The 15,366-nt window shown below is 49.8% G+C and overlaps 3 protein-coding genes across 11 annotated transcripts; 2 read left to right on the top strand and 1 right to left on the bottom strand.

Annotated features, from left to right (window-relative positions):
• Window positions 1–638: 638 nt before the first annotated feature.
• Window positions 639–4,627, bottom strand: pkmyt1 (protein kinase, membrane associated tyrosine/threonine 1). Of its 7 annotated transcripts, none has more exons than XM_037463266.2 (8): window positions 4,453–4,627; window positions 2,936–3,341; window positions 2,555–2,792; window positions 2,199–2,478; window positions 1,997–2,103; window positions 1,719–1,891; window positions 1,406–1,626; window positions 639–1,319 (listed from the first exon to the last, which is right to left on the bottom strand). In XM_037463266.2, the coding sequence occupies exons 1-8, from the start codon at window positions 4,512–4,514 to the stop codon at window positions 932–934; spliced, it is 1,875 nt and encodes a 624-aa protein (XP_037319163.2). In that variant the 5' UTR covers window positions 4,515–4,627; the 3' UTR covers window positions 639–931. The 7 variants fall into 7 exon arrangements, with proteins under 7 accessions (XP_037319163.2, XP_037319171.2, XP_037319168.2 ...); XM_037463274.2 differs by having other exon boundaries at window positions 4,422–4,476; XM_037463271.2 differs by lacking the exon at window positions 4,453–4,627 and adding an exon at window positions 4,161–4,395.
• Window positions 4,008–6,883, top strand: LOC119212702 (elongin-B-like). Of its 2 annotated transcripts, none has more exons than XM_037463409.2 (4): window positions 4,008–4,141; window positions 4,885–5,019; window positions 5,239–5,347; window positions 5,925–6,883. In XM_037463409.2, the coding sequence occupies exons 1-4, from the start codon at window positions 4,139–4,141 to the stop codon at window positions 6,035–6,037; spliced, it is 360 nt and encodes a 119-aa protein (XP_037319306.1). In that variant the 5' UTR covers window positions 4,008–4,138; the 3' UTR covers window positions 6,038–6,883. The 2 variants fall into 2 exon arrangements, with proteins under 2 accessions (XP_037319306.1, XP_062415928.1); XM_062559944.1 differs by lacking the exon at window positions 4,008–4,141 and adding an exon at window positions 4,625–4,702.
• A 312-nt stretch (window positions 6,884–7,195) lies between these two features.
• Window positions 7,196–14,890, top strand: LOC119212630 (transforming growth factor beta-1-induced transcript 1 protein-like). 2 transcript variants are annotated; one of them, XM_037463292.2, is made up of 12 exons: window positions 7,196–7,893; window positions 10,157–10,207; window positions 10,673–10,824; window positions 10,907–10,962; window positions 11,188–11,327; window positions 11,402–11,483; window positions 11,888–11,972; window positions 12,619–12,807; window positions 12,910–13,083; window positions 13,183–13,264; window positions 13,493–13,641; window positions 14,304–14,890. In XM_037463292.2, the coding sequence occupies exons 1-12, from the start codon at window positions 7,881–7,883 to the stop codon at window positions 14,568–14,570; spliced, it is 1,440 nt and encodes a 479-aa protein (XP_037319189.1). In that variant the 5' UTR covers window positions 7,196–7,880; the 3' UTR covers window positions 14,571–14,890. The 2 variants fall into 2 exon arrangements, with proteins under 2 accessions (XP_037319189.1, XP_037319190.1); XM_037463293.2 differs by lacking the exon at window positions 10,157–10,207 and having other exon boundaries at window positions 7,198–7,893.
• The last annotated feature ends 476 nt before the right edge of the window (window positions 14,891–15,366 follow it).

Raw genomic sequence — 15,366 nt, 5'->3', positions numbered from 1 at the left:
GTAGCGCAGGTGCACCGTCAGGTAGCCCGACTGACTGAAGCGCTTCCCGCACACCGAGCAGCAGTACGGCTTCTCCCCCGTGTGCACCCTGCTGTGCTTCTTGTAGTCCCACTATTTACGGAGCTCAAACAGGTGCCTCGGTGATGCCACCTGACTGAAGGAAACGCAGCATACCTTGAACCCAATGCAATGTAGTGTCGCAGTCTTTGACGACCCTCAGATCGCCCAGCGGTCCAGACGGAGACGCTCACCATTTACATCACGCGCAGGTAACCTAAATCAGTCCGCGCGCCTCCATTTGTTCCACGGGGTTTCAAGGAGATAAACGGAGTCGGATTACAGATTTGGTTTGGCCAAGAAAATAGCCCCAAAGATAAATCAAATTCCTCACAAAACATTCCCACCAACATCACCATCATCCTCTTCCTGTTTTTATGGGGGCCGGGCTCTCGCCTGAAATGCGTTGCTGCCATCTGGCGGAGGGCGCGGACACATCTGGAACACGTCTGCGTCTACGCACGCGCCGCGGGGTTTATGTCGAGTCCCGGGCCTTGTTGAGGAAACTGTTGATCTCACACACACGTTTTACTCGTACAAGTTTCTTCAACATGAAGCATATTGCACATGTTTAGTTTCATTCTCTCCCCCCCCCACATGTTTTATTTTTCTTCTGCACCTCGTGAGGTCAATGACTCAGAGTACACACAGCTACTGATGAAGTTATTTACCATCACACAAGGACATGTCATTTCAGCGACAGATTGCAATTACAAAAACATTAAAAGTGCTTCCAAGGTCCGATAACACGTTCAACACCCCCCTAAATATATATTTTTCAAATACTTGTTAAAAGAAGCTGCTGTAAGACAATATGGCAAAAACAGTCCAGGTGCATTCACGCACGGGATGCTCTTCACTGCGGGCTTTGAACTCATGGCTGCCCCTCCACAGCCGTATCCTCAAACAGACTGAGCAGGTTCTTTGGTTCGAAGTTGGGCCGGGGAAGGGCCTCCTCGCTTCGGACCCAGTTGCGAGCCGCCCGCCGCGAGGACTCGGCGGGCGGCGGCGGCGACGGCGGGCGGCTCGGCGCGGCGCCTCCGTCGGTGCGGTAGAGCTCTGCGCGTATGGGGCTGGCGCCAGGGGTGAGCGCGCGGCACGAGCCGTTCGAGTGGATGCTGGAAGGGGTTTGCGCCGAGCGAAAGGGGGAGCAACCGCCCAGATCCGAGTGAGTGGGGGTGTGGGCGGGACTTTGCCGATAGTGCCTCGGGGATAGTGGGAGAGGAGTGGATGTGCTTTCTGCAGACAGTCTGCTTTTAATCCTGTGGAAATGGAGGAGACGTACAAAACAGACTTGAAAAGTAAGCAGGGAATTTGACAAAACTAAAAGTGTCAACCTGACACCTACCTGTGTGAGAAAGTGGGGGAAGGCTCCGGCTCTGTTGGATCCAGCGGAAACACGGCGTCGTCCTCTGGGCTCCCCGAGTCCGCGTGCATGGCACTGAGGGGAAGGGTTAGATCCTTGTCCCAGCTGCCATGGGGAGGAGTCGAGGGCAACGGCGTGCTCCAGCGAGGGCCAAAGGACCAGTGCAGGTACGATAGGAGTCTACAGCCGTAGCACACTACCAGCTAGGAAGGAACAAGAGCAGAGGAAAAATGCAACGTTCGAGTAGGTTTTACAAAGTGCACATTTGGGTTTCACGGTGCCATGAGACGCGTACTTGACAGAAGGAGACGAGTGTGAGCGCGGTCTCGGCGACCAAAAGATGGATGCGCCTCTTCCACCGGTGTTTCCTGACAGAGGGGAGGGCGAGCAGCTCGGAGACCGTGGGCCTCTCCGATGGTTCCGGGGCCAGCATCATCCGCAGCACCGACTGGAGCTCCGCTGAGAGGCCTGCGGGGGGGGGCGGACGGAGGAAGCGGAAAAGCGCGAATCATTTCAGAAACAGTGAAATAGAAAAGCAACAATTTACGTCAAAAATAAAAAATTGCGTCTCACCGCTGGTGAACTCCGAGGGGAGGCAGCCTTGTCGGAGCTGCTGCCAGCCATCGCCGCCATTCGGTACCTCCATGTTACAGGCAAGCTCCAGAATAGAAACACCCAAGCTAAAATGAATTTAAAAAGAAGGATATTTGGTAACTAATTGAAAAACGAATCAATCAGTTCGTCTCATCACGTCATTTCATTTTTGACTTTGTACCTGAAAACATCTGCAGCAGGGCCGTAGTTCCCACGCAGCAGCTCGGGGGCCATGTACCTGGGATCGCCCTCCTGGACGTCGTCTTTTGCTTTGCCCCCCGCGGACCCCGCCGTCTTCTGTGTGACCTCAAACAGCAGCCCGAAGTCGGCCAGCTTGAGGCGGCCAGAGTCGGTGATCAGGACGTTGGCGGGCTTGAGGTCCAGATGCACGAAACCCCGAGAGTGCAAGTGCTGCAACGCCGAGAGGAGGTCGCACAGGTACGCCCAGGCCGCCGGCTCATCTGGGAACGAGAGCCGTGTCAGGTCAGAATATCGCGCATTACGACACCGGGGCGCGTCTTTCCGATCACCGCCTACCTGGGCCGGGGGGCTTGTTCTCGGCGTGGAGCAGCAAGCTGGTGGTGCACAGCTCTGTTTGGATGTACAGTCGGCCACACTCCTCCCACGCCGCCACGAAGTTCAGGATGTGAGGGTGAGGACAGAGGCGCTCGTGGTTCCTGGCTTCCCTCACGCTGCGGTTCCGGTCACTGTTGCCCCTGAAGCGGTGAGCGGAGCGCTTCACTGCGTACTGACGCCCGTCCTTGTTGCTTTCCACCTGGGGGGAAAGAAAAAAAAGAAGAATTGTCCAATAAAAAAGTAAGCAAAGGAATGCTAATAGTCCTTAATGTAAAGAAACATGTGATTCATTGCATGCATTTACATAACATTCTTAAATACACATAGAGACACTTTTCTCACCTTGTAGACCTCTCCGAAGGATCCTCTACCCAGGAGGCCCAAATTAGTGTAGCACTGGCTGAAGTAGGACTGCGGTTTGCCGGGATCGTACTCGGAATCCGGAGGGGGAGACTCGCTGAGGGAGCGCGACAGGGGGGTCCACGGGGACAGATGCTGGGGAAACACCCGGCTCAGGGGGGGACCCCCCTTGGACGGTGGCAGCGGGGGCAGAGAATGCGAGAGCCGGTCAGGGGAAGAGTAGGAAGCGTTGGACGTGGAAGAGGAGGAAAAAGGGAGACGCCGCCGCTTTTTGAGGGAAAAGGACTGCTCTGCATGGGAGAAGTGGGTCGGGAGAGGGAGCGGCACCCTGGACACCGTGGTTTCCACTGTCACCGACATTTCACCCCCTTTCCTGCAAGACAAGGAGCTGCAACATTCAAAAGAAAATAACAAAAAAGTCAGTTAAAATGTAGTGATGCCATTTTCCCTAAAAACTTGAAAAAATGTGACCCTCCAATCTGTTCAGGCAGCAAACTGAACTGTGGTACCAGGCAGTAGGGGAGGCTGTATGACACTCATCCCCCCATTAGATAAATCCGACAGCCCGAATATCCCGTTTGACGGCTAATCGGCCGATTGTCTGAAACACGTATCATCGATACATTCCCATCGATCCTTTGATGGTCGGCTCCCTTGCAGAGCAGGTCTACGAGGCTTAACCTGAATGTAGCGTAACTCTTACACGCGCGATGACGTCAGTTTCACCCCTACGCTTATTTCAGTTAACGTGACTTTGCTGAATTCGCTCGAAAACACAACTCGGCCAACCGAGGGCGGACCGAGTAGACAACACGATAACGTAACGTCGCTAGCTAGCGGAACTACAGTGAAATAACGTACTGACAGTTCCTCGTTAGTAGAGTGGGATCAAGTGGAGTGACTTCGTAACACAGACCATAATCCGGTGTTTGGGGTCGACCGTCTTCAAAGATAAAAAAGAAAGGCTCAGCGAGTCGAGGGTCCGAATCAAACTGCTCGTAGGCGCTACGTGTAAATAACCGGACCTCGCGCCAAATTCTCAAAATAATACGCAGTGCTGCGCACTTTCCTTCCGTGAATACAGAACGCTCATCTCAGTTGCGCAATTTCCGCAAGCGGTGCAGTGTGGGGTTCTGCTGCACTACACAGGGCTGGCGCAACTGGCTAGCTAGCTGAGCACTTGAAATGGTAACTTTATTATTCTTACCGGTCGAGTTTTTTTTACCTCGATGCTTGGAAACAAACACGGAATAAACGGCCAGCGCTTCGTTCGAAAATATCAGAACCTGAAGTAAACCACGATAGCGACGGTTATGGGCATCCGTGTTCTCGTTTACGTTTGCTAGCAGGCTAACGATGCTAACATCGCTACTTTAGCTTCGCCTTCTCATCCAGCACTGCCGATAACGTAAGCTGTAACGAGAGTTGGTATCTGGTCCGCGAGGTAACTTGTTTTAGCTCGGCTAACCTTGGAACGGATGTAACGTTAGCCAACTAACCCAGTTAGGCCAGTCGGGTTAGCCGCACGTACACGGTCGTCGTCTGACCGACACTCCGGCATATAGTCACTTAACTGTCATTTAACTGTTTTACTCTCAAACGCGACTAATCTCCGTCGCGTCGGCTAATGCTAACGTTAGCTCGGAGCTAAATACACTGTTCGCTGGTTCTCGGTAACGTCAGCTTATGAATCAACGAGTTCTCAGTCGTGTTTCTAAACTTGCCTGGCACGTTAGCGTGTTAACACACGTAAGGGTTCGCCATTCATAGAAGCTCAGCCTAACGTGACATTCGACACCGTTTGGTATTGTGTCATACGGATACATACGTACAGATTAAAGAGAGCAACATTAGTTGCACCAATTTCAAACCCTCATCTGTAAGGCAAGTTGCATTCAACACAGTTTATAGTCTTATCTCTTTCTCCTCAGGACGTGTTCTTGATGATCCGGCGTCACAAGACCACAATCTTCACAGATGCCAAGGAGTCTACCACAGTGTATGAGCTGAAGCGTATAGTTGAAGGAATCCTTAAGAGATCACCCGAAGACCAGAGGCTGTACAAAGTGAGTTCGCTAACAAGTATGCCAGTGATGCCTAATTAATTAAGTCCCTTCACATATCAGCATCACAATCCTGTCTAAGAATGGTAGTTCACAAAGAGTGATTTAAACATTCCTCTGGAATATCACACACACACACACACGTATAAATCTCAATATTGATCAATTCCAAATGTTAAGCCATTAGTGGATCCTGTGACATTTTCTACCTTTTGCCCACAGGATGACCAGTCGCTAGAGGACAGCAAAACTCTTGGAGACTGTGGATTCACCAACCAGACTGCCAGACCTCAAGCTCCAGCTACAGTTGGTCTGGCTTTCCGCGTAAATGGTGTGTTCAGGCTGGCCTTTTGTGTGCTTCTGAGAATTGGGGCTGGTTATTTATTTGTTATGGCTTAGTTTCAGGGGCAACGCCTAGAGGGAATTGGTTTTAAAATGGGCCAAATGGGTCCATCTGGGCCGATTGATAAAGGGATTCATTAATGAACAGACATGTGAACTGAAACATGACTGTTTGGTGAAGTGATACAGGCAGGAAATGGGGTGACAAGTTTTTAAAATTTCTTTCTGATTCTATTCAGCAGAGCTAAGTTTTAAAGATGTGGACGTTGCAAGTTAGTTTGTGTAGTTGCGTGTGTCAGTAGAATACTATGGTTAATTATTAAGTACCAATCTGTCATGTGCGTTGCCATCTCGAAGGTGTTTTCTAATGAAATGATGTGACTTTAATTTGTTGTTCTAATTTTCACATCGTTCTGTACCCCTTAACCCCGTGTGTATTCCCGAGTTCGGCTTTGGCTATCCAACTTAAAAAAATCTTCCCCTCATCTTTTAAAACCCGACGGACGTAGTCACATGCAACCGGTCTCGACGCAGCTAACCCTTCCCCTGTGTCCTCTGCCCTCCAGATGAGATGTTTGAACAGCTCCACGTCGAGGCCTTCTCCAGCCCCCCGGAACTCCCCGACGTGATGAAGCCGCAGGACTCCGGCAGCACGGCCAACGAACAGGCCGTGCAGTGATTAGCGGGGAGAGGAAAGGAGCGAAGGATGGAAGTGGGTGGGTGTGGATTAACTGCAGTGGAGAAGTAGCAGGGTGGAGGATAATGTAATATAATTTACGTTGATGGATGGGGACATTGTAGGTAACCACGCCTATCCATGTTACCTTCACGCTGTCACCCCAACGTCTCCCATTCAGTTTTTTTTGTTGTTGAAAACTTGATAGTTTCCACATCACGTGCAGTTCTGCTCCTTGACTTTGCTCTTAAGCAACAACTGGCTTAAACTTCCCGAGTGAATATGTTGGTTTGGATAGTATGAGTGTGTGTGTGTGTGTGGGCGGGCTTGTGCGAGAGTTATTATAATTATTGTCTTTAATATTTTGGAAAAGGTGAGAGCGTAGTTGTGTGTCCCAGTGCTCTAGAAGTAACATGCCTCCGTAAAGAGTCGGGTGTCTGGATCGGCGAACTGCATGAAGAAAATTCTAAACAAAGGCTTTACAGACTAACCGTGAACTGCTGAGTTTACTTGGTGTGATTCTCCCAGTTTTGTTGTACATTTCTGATTTTGATTTCATACCAGGAAAGAAAGTCTTTATAATGATTCTACGTGGTCGAGTGTCATCATTTTGATTTCAGTACTCGTCGGTTCTCTGTTGGCTTCATGCTCTGAGACAGAAAGCCTCTCGGACAACAGAAGGACGCTTTGGGTCTGAGGACATTCTGTCTGTGGCACACAGGTTTTCTGGTGGTCAAACTTAATCACCACATGTCCCCAACTTCAATGTGGCACCTTCCCCTAATCACAAAAACATTGCCTGTAACTGTGAGCTTGCATAATTAAAAGTTTTTCCTGTTTTGTTTTTTACACTGCGGGCTGATTATTATTATTTATTTATTAATTTAAATGCCGTTCTAACATAATGATTCTCTTATATTGCTCTCGCAACAAATCACCTTAAACTATTTGGCATACAGCAAACGTGGGGCGCAATGTCTGGGAACGTCTGAGGCAAAGAGGGCTCCAAAAACGCTGTGGGGATACACTTTCATTTTTTTATGTATTTCCCATAAGATTCTCACACCCTCCCTGAGTGTTGAAACAATTAAAAATGTATGTATAAATTCTTCCATCTTCAAAAGGGTCTGTTAATTCCATAGATATTGGCTAATATTCATATTGATCCGGTCAATGCCGGTATAAACTTAAGAAAACATTTAAAATAAAAAGTACAAAACATCTGCCCGACTTGATGCATCCAGATACAGCACTTCTGAGCTCCTGCTTGGGACCGAGCCGCCGCCCCTCGAGCAGAAGAAGAGCAGAAAAGAAGAACCCTGCGTGCACCACATGCATTAAATGCACCTCATGCATTAAATGCATGTAATGCATTCACCCGGAGTCCGACCCGTCCGCCCGGTGGTCGCTGCAGGACGTGGAGCCGCAGTTTGCGCCGCTCGCGTCGACACCTAATCCTCAATTTTCTTCCTTCCAAATATGGACTAGGAATGTCCACGATGACGTCGCGTGTCCGGGGAATGCGGGGTTTGTAAACCACATTCATTCACTGCGCCTTCTTCCAGTCCTTGGATCCTGGTGGGCATTTCACAGGAAGAGAGGCGTGTAGGGAGGGGGGGGGAAGAAAGAAACGGGACGCCCTCCTCCCTCCTCCTCTTCCTCCTCCTCCTCCTCCTCGGCGGATAACGGTGTCCAAGAAGTTCCCGAGGACCGAGACGCAGACAAAAGCCCCGGGACTAGTTTATCTTGCGGGGCTCCGATACGCGTCCATCACTTCTTCTTCTTCATCTTCTTCTTCTTCATGCTGTGTCCCACCAAGAGGAAAACACCCGGCTGAACCCCCGCCATGGACGATCTGGGTAAGTATGGGCTCTGCTCCTGTGCTCCACGGTCCGCTATCTACCGGGGGATCTCTGTGGGGAAGGGGTGGTGTGCCCAAACAGAGGAAATAGGGTTTGTTCATGCTGGCAATCTCAGTGGAGTAGAATGTCCCCTGTTTGTCCACAAGGACAAGCAATGGGCTGAACAGTGAAAAGGGGATTTTATTGGCTCGCAAAATGTTTTAAAGGCATGTAAAAGCTAGAGAAGCATCCTCAAATAAACACATCGGACTCCTTTTATGTCAAACATTGCATCCAGTGTCTCTTCATCTCCTGATGTTATCCAGGAATTCCCTCCACAATGTGCTCCCGACCTCCTGAGGTTTCAAAAAAGTTTTTTTTTCTTCTTCCCGTTGTTGCAGAATTGTGTTCACCCTTCTCCGAGCAAACAGGCCACGAATGCACACATACTCACACAGGTAGCACAAGAACCGGTGCTGACATGGAGTGCTCCGTGTACGCCCTGCAAATTCGATTCAATGAATTTGCTGTAAATTAGATCAAAAAGCAATCCTCGGTGGGCTCTGCCGTCCATTAGTGTTCACAAGTCAGGCATGGAGAGGAGGCTCGGCACACCATTCCATTCTGAACGCATCAGAGAGGCTTGTGACCAGCGTCTGGGGGTATTTCTATATATATATTGATGATTTTGGAGGAAACAACATCATGAGAAGCTCACTCTTTGTGTGTCGGAAAGGCCCTGAAATAGCCCGGGGGCCACGCTGCTACTAGAAAAAAAGAAAGGAAAAGCCACAGTTCAATGACTATTCAAAGCCTTTTGTGGGGGGGGGGGGTTGTGCTTTACAAGCAATCCTGGAAGGAATGACTCCATGCAGCCAGGCCCATCTGACCACATCTGGATCGGATTGCACACACACACACACAGAGAGAGAGAGAGAGAGAGAGCCCCACGGTCACTGGGTGAGCGTCAGACAGGCGGTGGCCATGTTCCCGGCGCTCCGTTTGTGCCGCTTGTTCTATTAAAGTTGTACGTTTTTTTAGGCTTTTGGATCCGACGAGGCTTCTCTGTGTGAGGGAGCACTTGTTGGGGAGGCGCTCGGGGCCAAGACAAACAAGTGGACAGGCAGCTCTAAATATGGTCACGATTCCCATTGAGAGACGTTCAGCTCCTTATATGAGCACATCAGTCTGTAGAAGTGTGTGTGAGAGACAGACACACACACACACACACACACAGCGGCGAGGAGTGCAAGTAGCATAAGCTCATGTTTCTCACCACATGTTCGTACCAGATGTGTGAATCATCAGGTGGCAGGTCGGTCCCGTTCGTCATCATCATCATCATCTTCGTCAGACGTTCGGGAGTCAGTCTTCACCGGATTCAGAGAATGACCCTTTTTTCAAAGGATTCTCTTAGGGGGCTACAACTATAATTTGATGTTCTTTTATCAGAACAAACCAAAGTCAAAGGGATGAGGGTCTAGTTCAAGCCTTTTAACAAGCGACAGCACCTAAAAGCTTTAAATAGAACCAGCGTCTGGTTTCATGCCTGAGTAACTTCTAAAAAGTATCTTCCATTAGATCAGGTTTACAAACTGGAGGTCCTTGTGCCCCAGAAGGTACTTCTGTAATTGCTATAAATCAAGAAGATACTGTTTGCAATAAGCCAGTTACGTATAAGCGGGGAGGTCCAAAAAGATCAAACGTGAACTTACTCCAACTAGTGATACGTGAAACTTGTATTTAAAAACCCACGTGTTTTGTGTTTTATAAAATAAATAGTTATATTACTATCCTTCGTTCCCAAATACAATTACACATCTATCATACTTAGCACATGTGTATGGAATATTGTTGTAAAATTGTTCTTTATGGTTGTGAAGCCTTCTAGATCAATCAATAGTTCAACAGGTAAAGGAGAAAACGGTGTATTTTGGAGCAAATTGTCCCTTTAACTAAAAAAAAAGGACTTAAATCAAGTAAAAACAGCAGCTTAAAGTCTTTACTTACTTGCGTTCAGCTAGATTCTTAAAAAAAAAAAAAGTATTACACACTTTGGCCTTCACGCACACAGACCTTTCAGCACTGAATGCGGCCGCTGACCTTTGAGCTTCCCTTTGCGGTGACTGAGTGACTGAGTGACGTGTGGGTATCTGTTGCTAAACACTCTTCCTCCTCCGCTTCCCTGTCAAAGCCGGCATGTCTTGGATAACGTTTGCCGCGCAGACGGCGTGACCGAGGACGCTCACTGTCCTGCTGCTGTGTGTCTGTGTCTCCTCAGGAGAGACTGAGGCGCCTAGCTACCCTCTCAGTCCCCGTATTGTCGTGTTTGGTACGTAACTGCCTGTGCATGTGTCTGTGCATGTGCCTGTGCATGTGTCTGTGCATGTGCCTGTGCATGTGCCTGTGCATGTGTCTGTGCATGTGCATGTGTCTGTGCATGTGCCTGTGCATGTGCCTGTGCATGTGTCTGTGCATGTGCCTGTGCATGTGTCTGTGCATGTGCCTGTGCATGTGCCTGTGCCTGTGCATGTGCCTGTGCATGTGTCTGTGCATGTGTGCGATGTGTGCTGGTGTGTTTTCGTCTCCACCTGTGCTGCACGTCCCATGTCCAAAAATGTCCCATTAGTGCTGTCTGAACAAAACCATAACAGTATTATGGACAGTCTTAAAGATGACAAGATTTTATTATTTTAGTTTATGGCCTGGTTGAGTGTCTTTTCATTTCCGTCATCAAACCAACCTGAAGCTAAATTGAGTTAATAACCTGCTCGTAAACCCCTCGTTCCTCCCGCAGACGCCCTCCTCGCCGATCTGGAGAACACCGGCTCTCCTCTGGCTCGGTGTCCCGTCCTGCTCACCTCTGACCCTCCTCAAAACGCCGACGCCGAAACCAAAGAGGCCGCCGCCGCCGCCCGCCCGCCGCCCCCCGCCTACACCCCCCAGCAGGTAGAGCGCGCGGATTCATTCCGTTTTTTTTACACTGCGGATTCACACTTCTGGATATTTCACTTCTGGTTTGGTTTCTCAGACAGTTTCTGCTGCAATGAAATCTTCCCAAAACTCCAACCCAGACAAACTATACAGGTAATTCCCAAAGTACACTGATTATCAGGCTATAAAGTGTGAAAGTGACCCGCTCACTTTTTTCTTTGCATGTGAAATACCTGCACATTCAAGAAAACCAATATCCCAATCTTACAAAATATTACAAATCATGAGTGTATTTCTTTTTGCGCGCTGCTGTGGGCAGACGCGCCGCTTTCTGCTGCTACGCCAGTCACAGCCGCCCCGTTGTGCCTTCTCTTACAGCACAGTGTGTAAACCGCGCTCGCCGCGCGCCACGGATCCCCCGCCGCCGGCCTTCTCCTCCTCCTCGCTGCTGGGGGGAGGCCTGAGTGAACTGGACCATCTGCTGCAGGAGCTGAACGCCACCCAGTTTAACATCACAGGTCAGTGTGTGTGTGTGTGTGTGTTTCGTCGGCGTTGAATCTTTTTCTCCATGTGACCTTGGTTTTGTCATCAGATGAGATCCTGGCCCAGTTCCCTTCTTCTAAGAAAGATGAGAGGGACAAGATCAAGGACAAGGCCACGAGCTCCTCCTCCAGGTTAGAAAGCTGAAGAACCTCCAGAGCTCGCTGCATGCAAAGCGCTTACTGTAGAGTCTGCACACTTATTTATCAATAAAGTAATGTGCCCATGTCAGCACAGTTGACTTGCGTCATACAGGCAGACACTGTTGTGGCAAATCGTATTCAAGGCGGCTTTAAGTTTTTAAGTTTTTCTTTGCAGAAGGTGAACCTTCTTGTTTGGCTTTCAAACGCAGGTTGTACATTTTTGAAGATAGATAGCCCGGTCGATGTGGTCGCACACCGACAACCATCAACACCACGTTTTCTTTCCAGCAATGTTCACAAAAGGACGAGATAAACAGTTGGCAGCTTACAGGTAAAAATCCGATTTCATTGTGTGAATGTGGTCCAATTAGAATCATCCTTTTTTTTCCTCCTAGCTCTGCGAAACCTTCAGCGACGTCGGCCACGCTGGAACTGGACAAACTGATGGCTTCCCTGTCGGACTTCAGAGTCCAGAGTACAGTAAGAGTGTGCACACAAATTCATTTTGTGTGTAAATCAAATTGTGTTCGAAATTGCCCTCAACCGCGAGAGCGTGCTGGTTTTTTTTCTTCATTTCTTTCTTTCCACCATCATTCCCAGCTGTTCCCGGCCTGTAACGCAGCTCACGCTGATTCACTGTGGGTCCATGGAGATGTTGACTTCATGACGAATTCGCTATTGCTGGCACATGACTCCTAGGTTTTAAATCCGTCACCAGATAGAGCCCGGGGAGGCAAATTAGTCTTGGTGGAGAGATATTTTCCAACCCTAAAAAAGTATCTTCGGATAGTTGAAAGTCCGAGTCGTGGATCTGCATTTGGTGTGTCAGGCAGCAGTGTGCTAGTTTCAATTTGTTCACTTATTTTGCAGGCACAATGCACACTAATCGACAGGTGTCCTGTAAGTGAGCCACAGTAAGCCAGAGAGGCTAATTTCCATCTGCTGTCCCCGGCCAGATGTTTTTTAAGGCAGCCTGAAAGCCTTAAAAACATCTGTCCACCAAACCATCTCTTCTCCCAAGCACATGCCTACGTTTGCCTTACGGCGCGTCTCTGATGGCGACTCCTCTCAAACCAACTGCCGATCACATCTGCATTTTTCCTTTTTTCTTTCCCTCTGCCTCCAGCCAGCTGTGCCCGCCGTCTGCCCAGTGGTTACGGCCCCCGTCGCCGAGCCCTCCCCCCCCCCGCAGGCCTCCTCCGGCGGCTCGCTGGACAGCATGCTGGGGCTGCTTCAGTCCGACCTGAGCCGCCAGGGGGTCCAAACGTCCTCCAAAGGGAACTGTTCGGCCTGCCAGAAGCCCGTCGTGGGACAGGTGAGTGCAGCCTGCTGCCGACTCCGGGACGCCGCGGCCCCCCCTCGACTTTTTGGGACCTGTCCTTCCCTTCTTCCCCCCCCCCCCCCCCCCCCCCGGCAGGTGGTCACGGCCCTCGGGAAGGTCTGGCACCCGGAGCACTTTGTGTGCAGCGAGTGCGAGGCGGAGCTGGGCAGCCGCAACTTCTTCGAGAAGGACGGGCGGCCGTACTGCGAGTCGGACTACTTCAGCCTCTTCTCGCCCCACTGCGCGCAGTGCGACAAGCCCATCCTCAACGTGAGAGGCTCCCCAATCGATAGCCCCCCCCCCCCCCCCTCCCTGACCGCACAGCCGAAAGGCGTTTTCACTTTTTCACTTCCCTCTTTTCTCACCCAGAAAATGGTCACGGCTCTGGACAAGAACTGGCACCCGGAGTGCTTCTGCTGCGTCAAGTGCAGCCGGGCGTTCGGAGAGGAAGGTGATGGGCGGCGCGCGCCGCATCCTGTCGGGGGTTCCAACACACAATGAGCTTCAGGAGGGGGTCGGGGAGGGGGGAGTTGCACGAAAAAAATTAAGAACTCAGTACTCAAAAGCGCTGCATGTACATCTCATCCGTGTGGTTTCTGAAGGAGAATGGATGTTGTTGGATTCTTTCCGAGCGTCCTCATCCTTCAACCCGTAAAGCCGTGGCTCGTATCTCCCGCAGGATTCCATGACCGAGAGGGCCAGCAGTACTGCCAGCAGTGCTTCCTGACTCTGTTTGCTTCCCGCTGTCAAGGCTGCAGCCAGCCCATCCTGGAAAACTACATCTCCGCTCTCAACTCGCTCTGGCACCCCCAGTGCTTCGTGTGCAGGGTGAGCGCTTCCTCCGCGGGTTTTGCCAGTGTGCTGAATGTATTTTTTGACTCGTCCATTAGACATTTGCGAGCGCGTTGTTGTTTGCATGCACGTCAAACTTGATGAGGGGTCCTCACGCCACCACCTCATGCGCTTTGCACCAGACGGACAGCAGAGGACTAGAGGTCAGAAAGGTCAGGACGACGGCAAATCGATCCTGAGGTGATTTATCAATGCAGACGATACGATTTAGGGGAAAAAGTACGAATTTTGCCTTCTTATACGGACATAAAGAGGAGTTTATGTTCTTTTACTACACACATGTTGCACATGTGGAAGTTAATTCAGGCTGACTTCATGTCTTGACCTTAATCCCTGACTCTTTCAGTCCGGATGTGGAACAGTCCTCTGACATATCGCCGTGTTGGTGCGGGTGAAAGATTACATTAAGGCAAAGTCGGCCCCCTCGTGTTGCAACCGGCGCTCAGCGGCCAACACAATGCCGCCTGAGGCTGCGATGACATCACGCGCGTGACTGTCTGAGCAGGGCGTCGCCGCTCGCGGGGAAACACGGCCGTGCAAATAAATAAACACAAGAGGGTGGCAGCCGCGTCACGAGGAAATGTTGCCATTTCACAGAGCCGCCGTCTAATTAGAGCCTCTCTGCCGCTCCTCTGCAGGAGTGCTACACGCCATTCGTCAACGGCAGCTTCTTCGAGCACGAGGGTCAGCCGCTGTGCGAGGCCCACTACCACCAGTCCCGGGGCAGCATGTGCCAGGCCTGCCAGCAGCCGATCCTGGGCCGCTGCGTCACCGCCATGGGGGCCAAGTTCCACCCGCACCACCTGGTGTGTCACTTCTGCCTGAAGCCCCTGAGCAAAGGCTGCTTCAAGGAGCAGGAGAACAAGCCCTACTGCCACCCCTGCTTCATCAAGCTCTTTGGTTGAGGACGCGACGGGACGTTGTCTCCCCCCCCCCCCCCCCCCCTCCCTCGTCGGAGCTCCGGGTCGCCGAGCAAAGCAGCTCCGGAGTTCTCAATGTGTTTTGTTTGTTATTGTGGGAATGAGGGTGGAGCTGGTCTCTTTCTTGGTTTTAAAATAATTAAATTGATAGGAAGAGGAGAATAACGTTTTTTTTTTAAGTCATCCAACCCAATTAATTTCAGTTCATTTCAATTAAAGTGGAATGCATTTAGACTTGCAGTGTGAAATAAAACTGTAGCATTGGTTAGAAGAAAACAAAATGATGCCAAGTGAAAACGTCATGTATGCAAACTCTATTGATTCAAATTGAATATTGAAAATTGAATTATTTTGCCAAAGGTAGAAAAGAAACCGTATATTTTGAGAAAATGTCATGTTTCAGTGAAGGACTTGTGCAAAAAATCCCCTTTAATATATTTGCTTCATAAGTGCCACTGCAATTGCATTTCTATATTGAATGCTGACTGCTATTCGCTGTATGTTTTATGTAAGCTCTCAAATGTTTAATGGCAGATATTTTACATTTTACATTCACTGTTGCTTTGTGCAATTTGCCAAAAACTATTCCAAAGAATGAAATAAAGGAAAACACAATTGTTGTGCTGTTTCGTAAGTGAAAGAGAAAATTAGCAAACCCACATTGAGCAAATATTAAATCTACAGATCCTTTATGGGAGAAGTAAAAGCTAAAAAAAAAGCATAATAATCTGCATAAAGGTCTGTTAAGACAATGGAGCATTTTGTAGCTGTGGAAGATTTA

This window comes from Pungitius pungitius, chromosome 21 (assembly GCF_949316345.1).
Source record: "Pungitius pungitius chromosome 21, fPunPun2.1, whole genome shotgun sequence".
Classification (NCBI taxonomy): domain Eukaryota; kingdom Metazoa; phylum Chordata; class Actinopteri; order Perciformes; family Gasterosteidae; genus Pungitius; species Pungitius pungitius.
The sequence above is the reverse complement of the archived record's forward strand: the minus strand, read 5'-3'. Positions and strand labels throughout refer to the sequence as shown.

Excerpts from the sequence above, each read along its gene's own strand:
- pkmyt1 (XM_037463266.2), bottom strand. The coding sequence starts at position 4,514 with ATGCCGGAGTGTCGGTCAGACGACGACCGTGTACGTGCGGCTAACCCG. Across the intron at positions 2,479-2,554 it reads GAACAAGCCCCCCGGCCCAG|ATGAGCCGGCGGCCTGGGCG; the intron begins GTAGGCGGTGAT and ends TCTCGTTCCCAG. Across the intron at positions 1,892-1,996 it reads CCCCTCGGAGTTCACCAGCG|GCCTCTCAGCGGAGCTCCAG; the intron begins GTGAGACGCAAT and ends CCCCCCCCGCAG.
- LOC119212702 (XM_062559944.1), top strand. The coding sequence starts at position 4,640 with ATGAATCAACGAGTTCTCAGTCGTGTTTCTAAACTTGCCTGGCACGTT. Across the intron at positions 4,703-4,884 it reads ACGTTAGCGTGTTAACACAC|GACGTGTTCTTGATGATCCG; the intron begins GTAAGGGTTCGC and ends CTTTCTCCTCAG. Across the intron at positions 5,348-5,924 it reads TCTGGCTTTCCGCGTAAATG|ATGAGATGTTTGAACAGCTC; the intron begins GTGTGTTCAGGC and ends TCTGCCCTCCAG.
- LOC119212630 (XM_037463292.2), top strand. Across the intron at positions 10,963-11,187 it reads AACCCAGACAAACTATACAG|CACAGTGTGTAAACCGCGCT; the intron begins GTAATTCCCAAA and ends CTTCTCTTACAG. Across the intron at positions 13,642-14,303 it reads CCCAGTGCTTCGTGTGCAGG|GAGTGCTACACGCCATTCGT; the intron begins GTGAGCGCTTCC and ends GCTCCTCTGCAG.